General features: G+C 41.7%; 1 protein-coding gene across 1 annotated transcript in view; it reads right to left on the bottom strand.

Annotated features, from left to right (window-relative positions):
* Window positions 1-3,901: 3,901 nt before the first annotated feature.
* Window positions 3,902-18,816, bottom strand: part of Spt3 (Transcription initiation protein Spt3) — a 107,979-nt gene continuing 93,064 nt past the window's right edge. Inside the window, exons 9-12 of the mRNA XM_084590125.1 lie at window positions 17,114-17,287; window positions 11,369-11,473; window positions 8,530-8,595; window positions 3,902-4,442 (exon numbers count right to left, since the gene is read on the bottom strand). Of these exons, the coding sequence (XP_084446251.1) occupies window positions 8,551-8,595; window positions 11,369-11,473; window positions 17,114-17,287 (324 nt within the window). The 3' untranslated portion in view covers window positions 3,902-4,442; window positions 8,530-8,550. The remainder of the gene's footprint in view (window positions 4,443-8,529; window positions 8,596-11,368; window positions 11,474-17,113; window positions 17,288-18,816) is intronic.

Genomic DNA, 18,816 nt, shown 5'->3' with positions numbered 1-18,816 from the left:
GGAGCCGTATGATGATGTGTGCAGTTGTAATAGCGTCAAGGGATCTTAAATGTTGCCAGACACTGACAAAGCCACATGAATGAATGTGCTTACACGCGGTCTAGGAGTACCATGTCTGACTCTCAATCCAAGGTTCTCATCATCTTCGATTTCCATCTCAACCTCCCATCTCATCTATCAAAGATGGCAGCTCCTCCGCCATGACACATTGGCTCGTGACGTCACGCAACCCGCCTGCCTGTCAGTGCCCTGCCCCATGTCACGTGCAAATTACCAACTACTAGAGGCGTACTTATGATTTTGTATATCTACATGCCCCCCTCATTCTGTCTCCGCAAAAGGCTAAGGTAGCGTTACATTGCTGAGGATACTTAAATTCCAAAGCCACAGGGTAGCATCATTAAATAGTTCAGTTTAGTTTATGGTGTCTAATGCCCCAAAGTGACTCGGGCTATGAGAGACGCCCTAGTGGAGGGCTCCGGAAATTTCGACCGCCTGAGGTTCAACGTGCACTGACATCATGATGTACGGGCACCTTACTTTTTGCCCCACCGAAAAGCGGCCGTCGAGGCCAGGATTTGATACCGCATCTTTGGGCACAGTAGCCGAGCACCGTAACCACTGCACCACCACGGCGGGTAGGTAGCATTGTTAGGATTTCACCTCATGCATACTCATTAGACAACACCATCCGCTGCATGTCCGCTCTAATGCACACGCCGCTATTCTGAGCTATCATTTTCATTCCGTTACTGATAGCACTTTGTGGAACACCAGCCCAGTGCACCATCTCCATATGATGTAAATAATGCAAATTTGCATAGTACATATTTTAGCATTATATACTTTTGTTTGTCTGCTATCAGAAAGCTGCCGTGAAGTATTTATACCTGCAAACATTTAGTGGTGTACAACTTCCTCTACTTATGTTCCAGGAACTTCGGCGCAAGTTGGATGCCGTTCAAATATCATACAAGAAAGAAATGGTGAAGGAGAAGGCCCAGAACAAAAGCTTCCAAAAACAACTGCAGGCCTTAAGAGCTGACAATGAACTTCTCCAAAGAAAAATCAGGGTAAGTTAGTAAAAAAGAAAAATCTTCAATCTGCTATTTTTTTTTCTTTTGGCAGCATGTTTGGTACTCTGTGCCGGTTGCATACTATGCACCAAGCGTGTTTGTGCAGCGGGGTGGTGACTGTAATAGCAGGACTGAACTGAAGATAGACACCAGATATGTTCTTTGTTTTTATTAAAGTATCCATGCCACCAGATTTGTATATAATTATACTACATTCCTTGTCCAAATGTAGATGTACTATTCACAAGGCCAGTTTAGTGAGTATATCAACAAAAAGGATGAGCTATGAATGACTATGCTTGAGCAGGTAGCTTTTTGAGTGATTAAATTTCTCAATTTCGTCTCCCAGTGACTTGTTCAGCAACAAAATGTCTTGCCAATACTAGCAAGTAGTGTTACTCGAAGACCAATTTAAAAACGAGGTTTATGTAAAAGACAAAGAAGCAAGGAAAGAGAAAATATATTTAAAATTAATTGATTCACTAAAAAACCTGACAACATCAGCCCGTAACCACAATCCGCTTGCACAAAGCTGATCAGAGTTTAGTTCAGAATGCAAGCAGAGAAAAGAAGGAGTGCACAATATCCAAGTCCTTCAGATGTTCCTTAAGCTTTCACAGCATTGTATCAAGCCAATGAGGCAGCTTTTAAGCGCTTTTACCAGACCAAAAATGCTGCCTCTTTCCATTTTCTAGGATTCATCCACGCAGTCTTTCTTCCTGAGCCGAAAAGATTTCTTCAATCAAGGTGGAGTGGCCAATGATCCAAAGTCCATTTTTAATGTAAGTTTTAAGCAAGAAGCAAAGGACAGTCATGGGGTTTAGTACTGACAAAGCAATTAAACGAGAGAGATTACATACCATTCACAGTACCATTTCCAGTATTTGACTTGTATACAATACTAAACTGTGCAAGGATGATGCAGACACATCTGTCAGTATTTCTTTTTCTTTTTTTGCCATAAGAGACTACTAACATGAGTGCAGTAATCATGAAAACTAACTAAAATCTAGAGTGCAGCGCGACCAATCAAAAGGTGGAAGCCATTTTCTTTTATACCATAATTTTAGTTTCATCAATGCCAGCTTCCTGTGTGATGTCGCATTCCTCCCACCGCAGTGCTGGGCCTGAAAACCTGCATTTGCCTCAATCATATGCCAACAGGTAGAGTCGAAAGGTTCCACGTCAGTGTTTTTATAGACACAGAGATGTCATGGTTCTTATCCTGCTTGAATTACATATCACATTGTGTTCATCTCTCTCTGGAAGAATAGTATTTTGGAACTGCTTGCTTGCCCATACTGAAAAATCATACAATCATAAATGACATTGCACTCAGCACTTGTGATTAAAAGCTGTACTTGTACCACTCTACACTAATACAAATCTTCTGTGTTTGAATACATTTATGGTATACATATTCTACCTGCCTCATTAGAGCCACAAATAATGAATCAAGTCCCCCAATTAAATACTGTCACAAGTGTACTTCTAACTTATAGTTAGAAGTCAAGCAAAACACATTTTGTTAAAATGCTATAGTTACCATCAGAGTTTTTGGAATGCTCCCCACTGTTAAAAGCATTGCTTCAAAAGATTTATTACTTCTTGACTATAATAGATGTTATGTTTTTCCATAACTTTTCACACATTACTGCTTCCTGTAAAAAGTGCATTAACAGCTTGGCAAACAACTTCACATAATGTACAGGCACCCTACAAACACAATGTTTGGCAGCTCGCCAGCAGTTTCTCAAGATTCTTAGGCAGATGGCAAAAACTGCAATGCCATATTTACATGACAATAATGAAAATTTTAACTCCCTTTGTTCATCCGTTTTGAACTCGCTTTATAATAAAAACTTAGGTAGGAATATAAGATGATTTTTTTTTCTTACTGCTCCTCAAAATGCCTACTGCTAGCTTTCCTGCCATACTGACAAGCCACTATAAGAAGACAGCTTCTTGATGGCCTTGAGACCGCACTGCACGAGTGGATAAAGGAGAGGTTGCCTCCAAACGTGGGAAGAAAGTGGCGTGAATCATTGACTAGGACACAGGAATGAAAAAAAGAAAAGGTGTACAGAAAAGAAATAAAGGCTAACAACCACAGGATTTGGCAAATAAGAAACATAAAGCAGAGGTGGCATGGTGGTGATGGTGGTGACCACTACTGCCGCAAGCGTTACCGAGCATGAAATTTCCTGCGCCCCATTATGCTGCACATACTTCCAAAATGTTGCCTTTCAAGTAATATTGATGTATGTGTTGCTTCAGTACCTTTCTGTACCATCTCTTTCATTTTTCTTTCTTAGCCTGTAGTTGCTTTAAATAAAGTGAGATTGCGTTATAGATGTAACAATTGTTTTTTTTTTTTCATTCCAATGAGGTCTCAAATACCTCATCACCTTTTACTCATGGCCCTGTTATTTACATGCTATTTCACAAAAACTGCAAGCTTCTTTGCACACACGGTGATTGTCCATGAAGACTATCATGACAGTAAGCTTCTTATTAAGACTGTCATCACCAAAAACATGTGGCTAGGATATCCCATAGAAACAGCCAAATTTGAATTTAAAATATTCCACAAGTGCAAAAATTAGAAGAAAAGCCTCCAACAATAAACCAGTTTAGTTCAGATGCAAGGATGGTGTCCTCCCATTCGTCAAGTAATTTTATATTATCAAATGATTTGTGCCCACACCTTCAAAGTGCAACACTGTCAATGAATCAAGCTTAATGCATACTATTTAGGAAGGTTACATCAAAATTCCTTCTGATCAGTTCGTAGACCAAGTGTTCACTGCAGTTGCTAGCCTAAAAGATGCAACCCCACTGATGCCAGCTTTTATGTACAAACAATTTATTACAGGACAATCATACACAAATACAGTCTGTGGAAGAAGCAAGCAGACCTCTTTAAACATTACTGGAAGAGTTTAATGAGAGTCTGAAACATGCCTTGGCAATAGCACTCATCATGTTCAAAAGGCCTATGCATTTTCGATGAAGAAGGCACTCGCTATTTGCAGGGCATGGATCAGGAGAAGAAGGAACGGCTGCTGGCACGGCTGCGAGACATCGACCTCAGCGGCCCGCTTATCAAAAGCAGTGCCAAGAGACCAAGGGCAGCTCGCCGGCTCTCCATGGACTCTCACCAAAGTAGGCTTAGACTGAGGTCAATGGAAACTAACGGTTTCCTTTTGAACGAGTCCTTGTCCAGCAAAAGCGACCCAACAGAGGTGGTATCACCACTTGGCCCGAACGTCAATAAGGCTCGCCGCATGTCCGACACCTCCATCATCGGGTCAAACAGGAGGGGCAACAGCTTGAGCAGCATCCTCGAAATGCAAGCCCTGCAATCTAACAACAGCAGCGAGCGTGAAAAGGCAATACCAAATGAGAAGGTTCGTGGCACTGAAAGCAAGGAGGAAATGGACATTGGCTTGAACGAAACACTGGCACTTAAAGGAAAACTATTCGAAGACACAAAGTTGGCAGCAACAAAGGTGGTGCCCAACAATTTTCTGCTCTGGGAAGACTGGAGTTCTGCACGTTAAATGAGTTTTAAATCTAGTCCTTTTAATGCCAGTGAAAACACAACTGTGAACAATACCGCCTTCTAGTTTCACCTCTTAAGTACATTTCAGACAACTAAGACTGCAGCTTTCAAATTATCTGTTTTAATGGTCACTCTAGGCAGTAAATAAGTAGGTAAGTAGTACTGGAACAAAAAAAAATTATTTAGATTCAAAACATTTTTTTTTTTTTTTTAGGTATAGGCAAGACAGATGTCTCAGCTTAAGTTTTATATTGAACAATTCTTTTACTAGGCTGCAATTTATGAACACAGAGCAAAGCAAAACCTCCTTTCAAACAGCACAAATATATTAAATATATAATAACGTCAGAGCAAAACCAAAACAAAAATTCCAAGCATTCTAAGACTAACAGTTTCAAAACCTGTTCAAGCAAGAAAAACAATCTATATGTGTGTCTTACATCTCACAATAACTACAAATCGACAACTATTGAAGGTATGCCACACTCTGCAAGACAACCTTGTGGCATAAAACATGAATAAAAAGCTTTCAGCTCATAGAAGATTGACTGACTCTTTATGGCAAGACCAATCAAAACACTGCTTTCAGAAATGCAAGATGCATTTCAACTGCCCTGTAAGAAACACACACTATACAGAGATTTATGCCATCACTACATCATAGTACAGTCTACTGACTTTTATCAACTGGATGCTTTATTGCACCAATCGAAAGCTCATCGCTCAGATAAATTAATGCCCAACTGTGTCTGCAAGAAACATGGTAGAGCAATTTCAAACGCCATTTTTCAATACAGGACTGTCACTTTCTTGTGGCAGTTGGCGTGTGTGAACCCTGGAATCACGGACACAAAAACTGCTGTTGCGCTTTTATGCATTATGCTTTATGCAGTGGCATTAATTAGTGAGACAGACATAAACCAAGATGCACAGGTTTCATAGCTTCTGTAACTGAGAGCACAAAGATATTTTTCCACATACACAGTCAACAAGATAAGAGCATTAGTATCACAGACACCAACAACCATATTATTAAGGTAGTATAGCAGCTCTGCCTTTCCAAATATGTCAGGAGGTCATAAGAAAAGAAGGCTAAACTAAGTGAAAAATTTCAACTAGTTACAAGACACAAAATAAATGCAATTTGGATCCCTTCTGGCAACTACTATAGCCATATATACTGCACTCAGTCAAATTCATAATTAAAGTATATCCACCACATGCAGCGTTGTAAGTGATCTCCTCCACTGACAGAATGCGAAGATACAAAAATTTTGCAGTTAGAATTTCCCAGTCCTTTAAAAAGAAAGGCACGAGCAAGTCCAGAAAGGAATAATATGCAACCTACGTAGGAGCACGATGTACTGATAAAGACAACAGGTCCGTATTGAACCTGGTCATCTGAAGAAAGAGCTCCTCACCGTAGAATGCAACCTCAGAGACCCCAGCTGTAACAATAGGGAGCCCAAGCTGCAGTTTGCTCCGTGACACCAGCACTCAGTTTCTGGCATAGCGGAGAGGAACTACAAAACCTACACACAGCCGCGGCCGCACAGCGCACAGCTGTCTGTGAAGTCTGCGCAGTCCGCTAATGCGGGAGCGCGTGCACGCGGAACAGGAGAAGGAGAACGAGGAGGAGGGGGAACAGATTCACGCAAAACCGGCGCAGTTCGCCAGTGGGGTTTCTTATTCTTGCTTTTTTCGGTCCCCTGGCTGACAAAGAGGCTGGTTGAAAACATGTTTTTTACTAGTGCTTTGCATAGCGAGAAATTGATTAACTGATAGACTGTCGTCACTGCGCACCACTTCAGGTCCTGAAAAATGATCGCTGCGAAGACCAGTTTCAAAAAGCACTCGTTGGCAGGCTCTGAGACAAAAAAAAAACATGAACATGGATTCGAGACTCAAAAGCGAGAGGCAAGCGACAGGCATTCTGAGGGACCCGAGGCGGCACCTCTTGTGTTGTTAAGGTGTGAGAGAGTAAAGAGTAATGTGGAAGCCGCAATGCATAAGAATAATGCTATTCAGAGAATGAAGGGTCCAGCCTTCTCTTGAAGAATCATTAATTGAAAGCTAAACAATTCGACAGATTTGCCTGTCTGGTTGGGTTGATAACTAAGTGAAACTTGAAATTTCTCCAACCACTACCTTTTTTCTTTTATTTTACAAAACCCAACGTTTCAGAGCGGGTTTCAAAGAAGGAGCTGAGCCGGCTCCGAAACATCGGGTTTTGTAAAAAAAAAAAAGGGGGATGGTTGGAGAAATTTGAATCATTAATAAGCGCGTACACAGCGACGAGTGCTCCGGGTGCCAGTTCAGGAGCTTCCTTTCTCTTTGTGACTGCTCACCTGAAAGGGGCCCATTCAACTCTTTAGGGACAGATGTTTTAATCAACCCCCCCAAAAAGTCAACGAAACTAAACGTTGCCATCTACGATGATCCATTCGCTTCAGCAGGGTAACGACTACACAGGATGCTACTGGCGCCGTGGTGCCTATCTTTGGCTCGTTTTTGATGCTTTCCTTACAATGGAACACGACACAACACAAAAACAACCCTTTGGTTTTTGCCAACAGCCAGGCGAAGTTCGCTACTGCGATGCTGTTGTCCGAAATCAATGACCTACCTACCTTTAACAATCACTGGTTCCTAACGACCTGGGTCATACACCAGAATCCAAGGCATATGCCATTCCTGCGGCAGTTTTCTTTCTCCCCACAAGACGAACAGCAAGAAATGCTCGACGACATTTCATACAGACAGGGACATCTCTCCATGAAAACCTTTGTCTTCTTGGTTCTACAGCTACTCTGTGCAATTCCTACTTCAGTTATCTCCTCTAGCGAGTACGCAGTCTTGAGCTCCCAAAGCAGGATCGCATATGAGGATAGAAGGATTGACACATATGTTGTTTGAGGCCGAATTGGTTTTGCGATGGCCATTGTGGCACCGCCAGGGATAAACAGCGGTACGAGGTACATTAAAAAAAAAGAACAGAAAGGCCGACAACCACACCATTACCATTGACCACACAAAATTTGCGAAAAAGCGTGCCGTCATTTTTTCATCCCAGTTCTTTTTTTCTTTTGTTTTTTGCCCCATTTGTTAGAATGTGACGGTGGCTAGAACTCGGCCGGAGGAGGAGAGCAATGATTGCACACGCGCGTAAACACGCGCTGGAATGCAGCACAGAGCAGACGACAACATGTGTTTCAATGCAGCGTGGAGCAGACGACGCGGCCTCGCTGCACGGAAGTTTTGCCGAGGTCTCCATGGAAGGTGCTAACACACAGAGCAGCGCAGCGCCCCCTGGCCTAGGTTATCTCCTCTATACGTTGCACAGGAAAATGTTATGCAAAAAATTTCATCAGACTCAGTGCATTGCTTAAAACAACAGGTGCCATGTTCAATGTGGACAGAAGGGTAAGATAAAGAACCATGGTACCAGATGTGGTGAGTCCCTAAAGGCCACAGGTGGCACATTGATTGCAGCCAGAATCGGAAGGCAGAGGAAGTTGACATCCGATTAGTCAAGATCCAGGTTTTTGAACACTACAGTCTTCATATTGATAGCTGACTCGCCACATGGGAAGGGGAAGATACAGAACCTGGAATGATGGCGTATATAAAGTGTCCTTTAAGACCGCAGTGCCACGCTGATAATGAAGGGAAGGGGAAAATGCAGGATAATGGTAGGGGATATCTTTATCTTTAGTGGCATACTTGCTGTCCGGTTAAACAAGAAGGGTTTCATGCTCAACATGGCCAATATGGAAAGACATCTTAAAAGGGAGCATATCATTTCATGTCCACAAAGGCTATGTATAAATGCATTGAAAGTGATCAGAATTTTGTGACAGAACCTTCGAACAGAAAGAGACTACTTACATCTAACTGCATGGCAGATCTTCAGCAACAGAGAAGGCTTTTGCAAGGGCCTTGTATCTGGGGTTTCTGCGAGCAAAACGAAACCACCATAAAAGAAATCTCTATCTTTGGACTGAGCCATAACAGTCCTGTAACTGACTCAGCAGCATATTTTGACAAAGCATAAAATTACAGCAACCGACAAAGGAAAGCAGTTCCATATTACAAAACCACTAAAAAGGTAAATGCGCACATCTGCGGTGCTATACTGCTTAAATGATTTAATTTATCTCCCGCAGTTGCAATCCAGTGCTGTAATCAGCTAGTTTCCCAGTTCCTACGGTAAAACACACTTCAGAACAGTTAGAAAACGAGGTTTTCGGCACTGATATGTCCTAAATTCCAAATCACGCAGGCAATGATGCCTGGCTACGGGCAACTTTCACTGAAGGTAACTATTCATTTCCTGGCCTTGTTCCCGTGACCAGATGTCTTACATAATTGTTGGTGGTATAATGCCCATATTATATATAAAACATGACCATGAATATGACGCAGAAGGGGAGTTTCACGCCTCATGAAAATTAAAAAATAAACATCATGATTAAAACGCAATCTCTACATTTTTAGGTGAATTACAACTGAGGTCTCGGGGAAAAAAATGGAAAAGGTAAGCAAAAATATAGAAGCGACGGATACATCTATATATCACTTGAGAGGCAACACTTTAGAATGTGGAAACAGCATCAACTGCAGCAAAGCTTCTGAAGCATTAACACGTGAAGTTACTGCCATTCCTGACTCATGCCTGCCGTGCAACTTGAACGTCATTGAAAAGCCGACTTTGTATAGGTAGCCTGAGCACTGAGGGGAAAAAAATCATGTCACATATTCATGCCTCGATTCTGAATTAATTTAATGTGCCAGCGATGTGCATTCTGAACCAGATTGTAAATATGTCCTTGTCAGTGACACGCTTGTCTCAACTGCTACTGCCAGACACTGCTGCCAGGAAATGAAAAAATAAAAAACATGCTGCGATATTAGAATAGCTTATTTTGTAAGTTAAAATAACAGGAACAGCTTCAGTTTTCACTGCTCTTGAGTATTATTCTTAAAAGCATGTACTAGCTTATGCCTAAGGCTTATATAAGTATGAAACATGTCTGCATACTGCGACAGGGACGTTGTGAACAGCACCAAGTGATCCTCCCACAAACATTTCCCTTAATATCCTTACTACCGATTAGGCATAAATCCCTGCAACCAATGCTGATCTGACACAGTATGGGAGTGAGGTTCAATGTCTGAACACTGACAATGAGTTCTGACATGCCCTAGGGGAGAGTGTTCTGCCCTCCTTTACTGCCTCCTTTTCTGCTGAGGCACAAGAAGATCAGCGGTACTTTTTCCTCCTCCTGATATATACCCATCTCGAAGGCCATGTTTTTCTACCTGGTCAGAAGTGGTAACAAGGTCAGTCTTCTTATCGCGAGCAGTCGTCAGTTTCGGAGCATGTTCCAGTGTGGCTTCGATGTGACGCATGCTATAATTCCGAAGCAGCACAAACTGTGGCCCAATATTGGCACCACATTGGTAACACCCAGCCTTACATAGGACCAGTGCACTCCAAACACTATCCAATAATGGGCTGGATTGTGCCGCACTGTGATGCATGTTGGCAGAAAGCAGATCACCATAGGGAGCATGCTACTAGTTGTCAGTACAACCAATTCTTTGTTTCCCACAGCAGGCAAGCTCTGTGATAACACAGTTTCGCCCTTTTTAATGTGACTTCCTCGTGCACAAATAAAGCAGCTTGACACTGAGTCTGGATTGCAGTGAGCACAGTCACACTGTGTGTCACAAAAATGTCTCCAACATGTCAGGACAGGCACACTTCCAGAGCACCGTCCAAAGCTTCAGGTTTTGATCTTCTTGTTGCTGCCTAACATGCTGTGAGGTCACAGAGCCAAAAAGTGACAAGTGACAAAAAGACACAGCGGAAAAATGAGGACGAAGGAATACACGCAAACGCAGGACAAGTATTCCTTCATTCTCGTTTCTTTGCGCTGTTCCGAACCAACTAGCCCAGGCAAAAGTCTTGGTTCAGAACCAAACAGCCTCCAGAAAACAGATTATTATCACAAATGCTCGTAGGGCAAAGGAAGGGCTACGTTTATAACACGACAGAAAATAAATTACTACCTTGAAACCAGAATAGCAGCTGCACTCATAACACAAGTGCATCCGTTATGCAAGTAAATATGGTACGACAGTGTACCATACTATTTACTTGCCATATTTAATCACGCTAACTAGTAACCTGAGCATGATTCCACTATTTTCTGATGTCAACCAACACTGGTATTGCTATTGCCGAACAAGTCATCTCGATATTTCAAAAAGTCTTTCTCTAAAAATTCTGTGTCACCTTTACTGGAACAGCTGGTATAAGGTTTCACATGATGTAAATGAATTTCCATTGCATCCAGAACAATATATGCACAGGCAGAAAAAAGCACGAGCAATGTCACATATTTCTTTCACAGCAATTTCTGGTGGAATTAGTCTGTTGTTATGCTCCAAATTATTTAAGCTCTGCAGTAGCGACTCAGGAATTTCCTATTAAAAACAAAATGTGTCACCCCTTATTGCTGCATATGCTGCTTGCTCTGCATCATTTGTTCCTGAGCACTCCAAGCTCTATTCTCTAGCGTTCAACCAATTTGTGTGAATCCTACTATTGCCTAAAGGCCTTCTCTTGTCTGTTTGTTTGTCACTGATAAGACCAAGTAAAGGCTTTAACAATGCAGAGCTGCAGATAGTAGTATATGATAAAAAGGTACCGCATACATACCGAGAACCAGGCCATGGGTCCTGTGTGCACTGTAAACCTACGCATAGCCTCCTTGATCTCCTCCGGCCTGATGCAATCAGACGGAAGCAAAGGCTTTGCATCAGCCTGGACAAAGGCAAGGAATTACAATAAACAGGGGCCACTGACCATGGGCTAATCCAAGCTTCTCATGAACCAGCATAAAAGGAGTACAGAGCAATTCAGAATGTCAATGCAAATTCTTTCACGCCAAAACGTTCAAGAGCATTGCCGTTTAGCAAGGGTTATGTATTCATCCAAGTTGTCAAATGACCAGTCATTTTGCTTTGGGTGGGTTCAATTCAAAGTACTCGATAAGGAGACCACCATACCTATGATGGTGGTTTCCACAGGCTTTGTGTACCTTGCCATCATTTCCAGGAATGGCCTCGTTAAGATGGAGAAGGCGGGTTAAAAGTACTGACCTTCTTAAAATGCAGCAAATGTGCTTGGCTAAATGCTAAAAAACACTTTATGAGGTGCTATTAAGTTTGCAAAAAAATTAGTCATTAGTTTGCAGTCATGGGCATGCAAATTCTCCTGCAGCTGCACCATTTGTGGCGAATTTTACCACCTGAAGCACAAAAACAGGTGGCACCTAAATGAGACTAGTGACATCGTGTGGCCGTGCCCTGTATAAATTTTAGTATTTCAGAGAAAAATAATGGAATGACTAAACAATGTATGCCCGTTTCATATCTCAGAGGCTCTCCAATGTTGACATGACTAAATGTTGTCATTTAAAATCTGAACTGAAATGCAGCACGAAATAACCCTCAGGGAAGATCCTCCAGCAACAGCATCAACCATTTATCATGGTGTCATATTTAACTCACTGGCGTAGCACCATACGGAGCTGGCATATGCAGTTGTATGTGGTGGTATAGTTTAGAGTATGAGGTCTCGAAGCAAGTAAGGCTATGATGGATGCTGCCGGGGCTCTGGATTGATTTCGGGCACCTAGCAATCTTTAACATGCGCAAGCATCACACAGCACATGAGCAGCTTCTGTATTCCACCTTTATCGAAACACAGCTGCCATGTCCGGGTTTGAACCAGTGTACCTTGGTGGCCAGTTCGTAAAGCACAGGTGCCTTCGCTAAATGGAGTTAATCTCAGCATTCTGACATAACAGAAACAATAAAGAGGCTTTAAAAAGGACTAAACAATGTGGCCTCAGCCTGCATCACTATGTACAGCATCGCCATGACAACTGACTCCCACCATTCCCTCCTCCTTCTCCTTGGTGGCCTCTCTCTCTTGTTCGCCGAGAACCTCTCGATAGGCGCTCCCTGTTTCTCTTCACCTTTTTTCTATTTATACGTATGTGTTCTCTCGTTTCCAGTGCTGTGCAAACCGTTGAAAATATGTAAATGTATAGTCTCAAAGCGAAACCCATCGAGTGTGCGTCGTTTCTTTCTCGAGGCTCCCACGTGCATAAGCTTATGAACCCACAATTTTCTGGATTATTTTTGTTAACGATCGGACAAACACAAAAAATAAAGTTAATAAAATTTGTCAAGCTGTGGCAGGACTGCAGTAGCGCTCAGTTATTGCCAAATGGCAATCATGACATAGTGGATAAAATGTTCATGTTTTATTTTTTTCATGGCTAGCACAGGACACTACAAGGTTGCTAGTGGGCAAGCTTAAAGGGCAGCAACATCATTCTTCTTAAAAATTTCTACAGCATCAAGTTGAACCATGTTTGGTGGTTAGGTTTTGAAAGCTGCGCTTGCTACTTTCACCACTGACGTTGACAGAACGAATGTGCCACAAAGCTTCTTCCTCGCCAAGAATGATATAAATGCCAACTAAATTCTGCCAGCACTGCAAGACACCTTGTGTGAAGAAGGAGTAAAAAACATTCTCATGAAGTGAAATGGTCAATAAATTCCTTTGTATTTCGTTTAGCAATTACATTCTTCAAAATTATACAGTTAGGAGTGTATGCTTTCCATCATAATACGCTTGTTTTTCTGCCTTTTACTAAAGCATACTAAAACATGATAAACATAATAAAATACTACTGTCTCTGATTATAATGCAAGATGTGACTCTTCACTCTGATTTTTAGTAAAACAACCAGTGTTACTTGAAGGGTAGCTTGAAGGGTAAAAAAAAAATGACAAAAAAAGATGGCAACAACTGGTATGGCACGCCACAGCATGCACGATGCGGTATATTTATATGAACCAGTTATAGTAAAGGAAATCTGAATTTTGATGTTTCGCTTTTTTAAACAAGTCAATGTCATCATAATTCTTGCATGCGTGACTTCACATTGTGACTGACTTTTTGTCAGGCTAGCAAGAAAGGTTCTTAATAGAAACAAAGCAGCCATGAATGTGGGCAGCGCTTCACTGAATATGCTAAATGCATTTGACTACAGTCAAACTCATTTATAACAATACCGCTTTGAACACTATATCGGATATAACAATGAACAACCGCAGCACCGTCAGCTTTATCATGTATTCTATGGTAAAATAAACCGTATATAGCAATGCTCACATGGTCTATTATCGGTTATAACCATTAAATCAGGTCATTGAGCGCCAACCCTAACAGAAAAAAGGATTCACGAATATACAGTAAAACCTCGATAATTCGAACTTGCTAAATTCGAAATCCCAGATAATTCAAAGAATTTCTTCAGTCCCGTAATTTTTGCGTAAATTTAGCCGCACTTACGCCATTGAAAACCTGGAGAAAAAAAAAATTAGTTGTGGTTTAGTTTTGGTTAACCCTAGTTGGATTGCGATAGCGGTGGAAGCTTCTTTTGCCTGCTACATTATTCCCCTATCACACCCTGTCAGTGTAAGGTGCTACATTATTGGGGACACTTAAGCTCATCCTTTAAGGGTATGACGTGAGAGCGTAAGTTACCAGCCCACATATAAAGTCACGCTTCAACCAAGAAGTATGGGCGTACCTGCATGTCATAGGGGTAATGAGAATGCAAATGGTTCTGGCAGGCTGATTCTGATATCACCCTCCCATTTGAAAGGAGTGACCCAGGTTGGCAGCTCCTGTCCGTGGCATAGGGGTAACGTGAATTCAAGTGTCATGGCAGGCTGAGGAGACCGTAGCTACACCTCTTCACGACATAGCTGCGGTCACCTGAGGTCTTGAAAACCTACCGCAGTGTAGCTTTCGCTACAAAATCATTGGCATGGCACGTTTTTCTATTTACCACCGCCACAGCTGCGGTTTGCAGTGCATTTCTTGGCAGGGCACCAAGATGCTGCTCGGCAATGACATCAGAGTGTGTTTATCTTTTGGTGTTAGCTCCTGCGGTGGGCACATGAATAAGGGAGAGAGGGCGGACTTGGTTGAGGGCCAGCAGCGCCTTGCTCTGCTCGTCCGGTTACACAAGTCTGTTGATTTTCAGTACGTCCGCTTCATCACCAGCCATCAGTGTCAGAATACAGAAGTTCTTTGATAAATATAATGTAATCAGCGATAAGCCCCCCCAGTACGGGTTCCAGAAGTAAATCTACAGAACCAGCCTTGCTTAGCATAAAGAATGAGATAATAAGAAATTTCGAACAAAGGCTCCACACGCTTGGACTATTTCTTGACCTGAGAAAAGCTTTCGATTCTGTATGGCACGATGTACTCCTAGACAAATTAAACAGGTCCCAAATCTGCGGCATGCCTTTAGCTTTAATAAAAAGCTATCTATCCGAGCGTTACCAATATGTTAGTATGGATGAATATACATCTCCACTTCTTCCAATAAAAAATGGAGTGCCTCAAGGATCCATTTTTGGACCTTTGCTGTTCATAACATACGTAAATGATTTGTGCTGTATTCCTGATACCCCAAACATAATGATGTATGCAGATGACTCTAACCTCTTTTTCTCCAGTCATTCACTCCCAGAAATTGAACATGCTGTCAATAGTTATTTGTCCCACCTGTCTGTCTGGTTAAACATAAACAAGCTGCAGTTGAATGCTGACGAAACAAAATATATACTGTTCATGCCAATAAATAAGCCTAGAAATATTGGCATAGAGATTTTGTTCGATGGCAAAATAATAGCTAAAACCAACGCACAAAAATGTTTTGGGCATGTGGTTCGAAGAAAACTTGTCCTGGAATACTCATGTAAATTGCCTTGTTGCTGACCTCAGCAAAACAGTTGGCTGCCTTTTTAGGATATGTCCTCTAGTTCCTCCGTGGTTGCGAATTGCCCTTTACTACTCTCTGTTCTATTCGAAGCTTTGTTACTGTGTCTTAGTCTCTAGTGGCACGGGCAGAGGCATATTATTTTCTATTACTTTTGGGTAGCGTCACCATAATATATGTGTCTTAGTCTGGGGCACTACCTTCAGTCAAAACTATAATAAACTGATAATTTTGCAGAAAAAAGTGCTTAGAATATTTGAGTGCTATCACGGGCCACCAGAATCACTTCGTACAAAGCCACTGGTCTTGAAACATCAAATATTAAAAGCCAATCAAGTTTATTATTTCAAATTGCTACAGCATATTAGGAAAGAAAAACTTTACGGCAACGCACATACCTCAAGTGTGAATACTCCCTACACATTCCGTAAAGAATACCTCCGACCACCAAAAACAAGAACAAATTATGGACAACATACTGAATATCAGATACCTACCCTATTAAATCAAGTACAAAACTTAATCGACTTCAGTGTCAATATCTCCAAAAAACCTCTTAAAGCCATTTTCATTGAAAATAACATAGCATTACATTAGTGTGTTCATGCTTGTGTCTCTGTGTATTGTGGGTCTTTATTATCTCTTCGGTATAATTTCATTACACAGTGCTGTTATATTGTTCTTGCTTCTCTCATACAATTTGATAATTATGTTCTGACTGCATTTTTTTGTAGAGCTGATGTGTCTTTCGTGCTAGTGTCTGTTCTTGAGTGCTGTGTTCAACCCACTTAAAAACGCTTTTCTGGAAGCTGGTAATGTGAAAAATATTGTTACCTGTGTCTATGTGCAATGATTGTCATGCCAAACTGTGTATGGGGCAAGAGCCCTTGTCAGGCATTATTCTGCCTTTTGCTCTTGCTCCTATTTCTTTCTGAGAAAGAAATAAATCGAATCAAATCAAAAAATCACGCCACGACTGGGGCGGGTACGTCCACTGCCACAAAATCATTGGAATGCGTGAAAGCAGCAAACGCCTTCTTGAGCGACGATTCTGACAAGGTGCCGTCATGATCGCGGCTGACCATGTGCTTGTGAATGGAAGGATGATGCGTTCTTGCAATAAAATATTTTGCCTAGGCCAGATTTTTTTGTGGTGATTCGGTTATTTTGAAAACCCTGTTAATTCGAACATTCTTCCCGGTTTCAACGACTTCGAATTGAAGAAGTTTTACTGTACTGCAACCGCGCTGGCCACACCACATCAGGACGCAATACCATACTGGGACTTCATTCATGCTAAGATCTTTCACTCGGATGCTTACAACGGTTGAACGCCTTGCAGAGTGATTTAAAGTTGCCATGAGGCAGTTAAAGCTGAATGATTATGTGTTTCAGCCTGGGAATGAGTAAAAAATGTGAGCCACTTTCCCCTCATTAAACTTTCTTGTTTGTAATTTTTTCTTTGTTTTCTCGGCTTGACCTGGTTATAACAACGGTATTTTCACGGCACTTTGATATTTTTATAAGTGGGTTTGACTGTGTAACCACTTTTTACTCAGCCTTCTCAGATCAGCCATGGTCTAACTGACCTTAGAGGTTGAGGGAGATGACTCCTCCGTACTTGAAAACGGGTTTTTCTCGATGCCAAACAGTCGGCAAGAGGGGTACTCAGGGTTGAAAACCAGGGTAGGCATACAGTACGAGAGCGGGTCCTTTGGATCATGTTTGGCCTCCTTCTTCACAAGCAATGCCAAGTCTACAATCTGAAAAAAGAGCACGGCACGCAAGGTCAGAACAAGCGGTGTTTAGAGGACATAGCAACAGCCTCACTGTACATAATTGCAACAGCCTCATAATCGCAACAGCACCGTAGATAATCACCGGGAACAGTTGGGAGCATGAAATAACCAAACAGACACCGAGGACAACTCCATCCAATTATCATGTTCATCAAAAATTGATTGCCCGGCTTTTTCTTCAACACCGGCGAGAAAATTGTAATTAAAAAAAAATGTAATGAAATAAAAATCTTCCTGCAACTTATCCAAACTGGTAGTGACATCACAGGAAAAAGACGGATTGCCACCATCAGTGTGGATGCACATAATTTACTTGTGAAATCAATCAGATATGGTGATGCATGTATTTTGGTTTTCGGTATTTGGTATTTTAAACCTCCTCATTCGGTGAGAGAGGGCTCTTTCAGACTATATTTTGGTACCCAGCCGATATAGGCCAACATCCACTTGTCATCAATATCTGTTTTTGGACAAGTGCCACAGTGAACACAACTCGTTGGGAAAGGTGAGGAACAGTGGGAAAGTTCCATTTCTACATGGTCAGCCACAGGTGGTAATGTTCAGAGGAATGCTATTTGGAAGGCATTATAATATCACTTTTAAGTTTCTCATGCTCAGAAAATTTCAGGGGGAAGACAAAGTGGATCCTATCTGCTCTCTTTGCAACTTCAGGCAGCAGGTTCACAGGGCATTAGGAAAAAAGAAAGAAAAAAATGATCGCATCATTGTGCTGAATGTGCCTAGCATCCTGTGTGCAAGACACCACATTTTACTGCTGTAAATATAATAAAGATTATTGAGTAAAAGCCTGCCCCAAGCAGCAAAGGTTAAAGAAACTCTAACCTTTTCCAGTGCCTAAAGAACAGCGCTGGGAACAAGACGAAACAGAGGAAGAAAAGACGGACGCAGATGTTTTTCACTGCTTCTTAGATTCCATTTTTTTAGATTAGGTGTCAGATTATGTTGTGATTTTTCAAGAAACGCAAATAATTTGTGCACACTGCGATGAGAAAAACTGTGCAATGAGAAGAATGATGTTAAAGTGGATGTCAGGCATTTGGAGCTTTGCCACATGCAACAGGCAGCACATTTGCCTAGTATCCTTTGTCATAGGACAGCTCAAAAGTCAGTGTCGAGAAAAAAATATTTTCATCATTAAATGAATGACTAACTCTGAAGTGAAATCAACACCTTCTATCAATGAATAAAAACATTTACAAATTACCGAAGCTTCAGCATGTAAGGGTTAAAAAACATGGCAGTACAAGTTTTGAGCCCAGCTGTTGAGTACTTGAGCCATATGCAATCGCATGTGGAACACACAGTGCCAAACAGCAACTTGGCTTTAGATTCGGTGGCAGGCAAGGAATTTTGCAGTCACCTCCCACATTCTACCGCTCTCATCACACTCTACTCCTTTGCTTCCATAAACTGCTCTATCTTGGCTGCCTCCCTACCCTCCCTCCTTCACCTTTCTCCTCATGCTGTCTTTG

This window comes from Amblyomma maculatum, chromosome 1 (genome assembly GCF_055883805.1).
Source record: "Amblyomma maculatum isolate TAMU_Amacu chromosome 1, ASM5588380v1, whole genome shotgun sequence".
NCBI lineage: Eukaryota > Metazoa > Arthropoda > Arachnida > Ixodida > Ixodidae > Amblyomma > Amblyomma maculatum.
The sequence above is the reverse complement of the archived record's forward strand: the minus strand, read 5'-3'. Positions and strand labels throughout refer to the sequence as shown.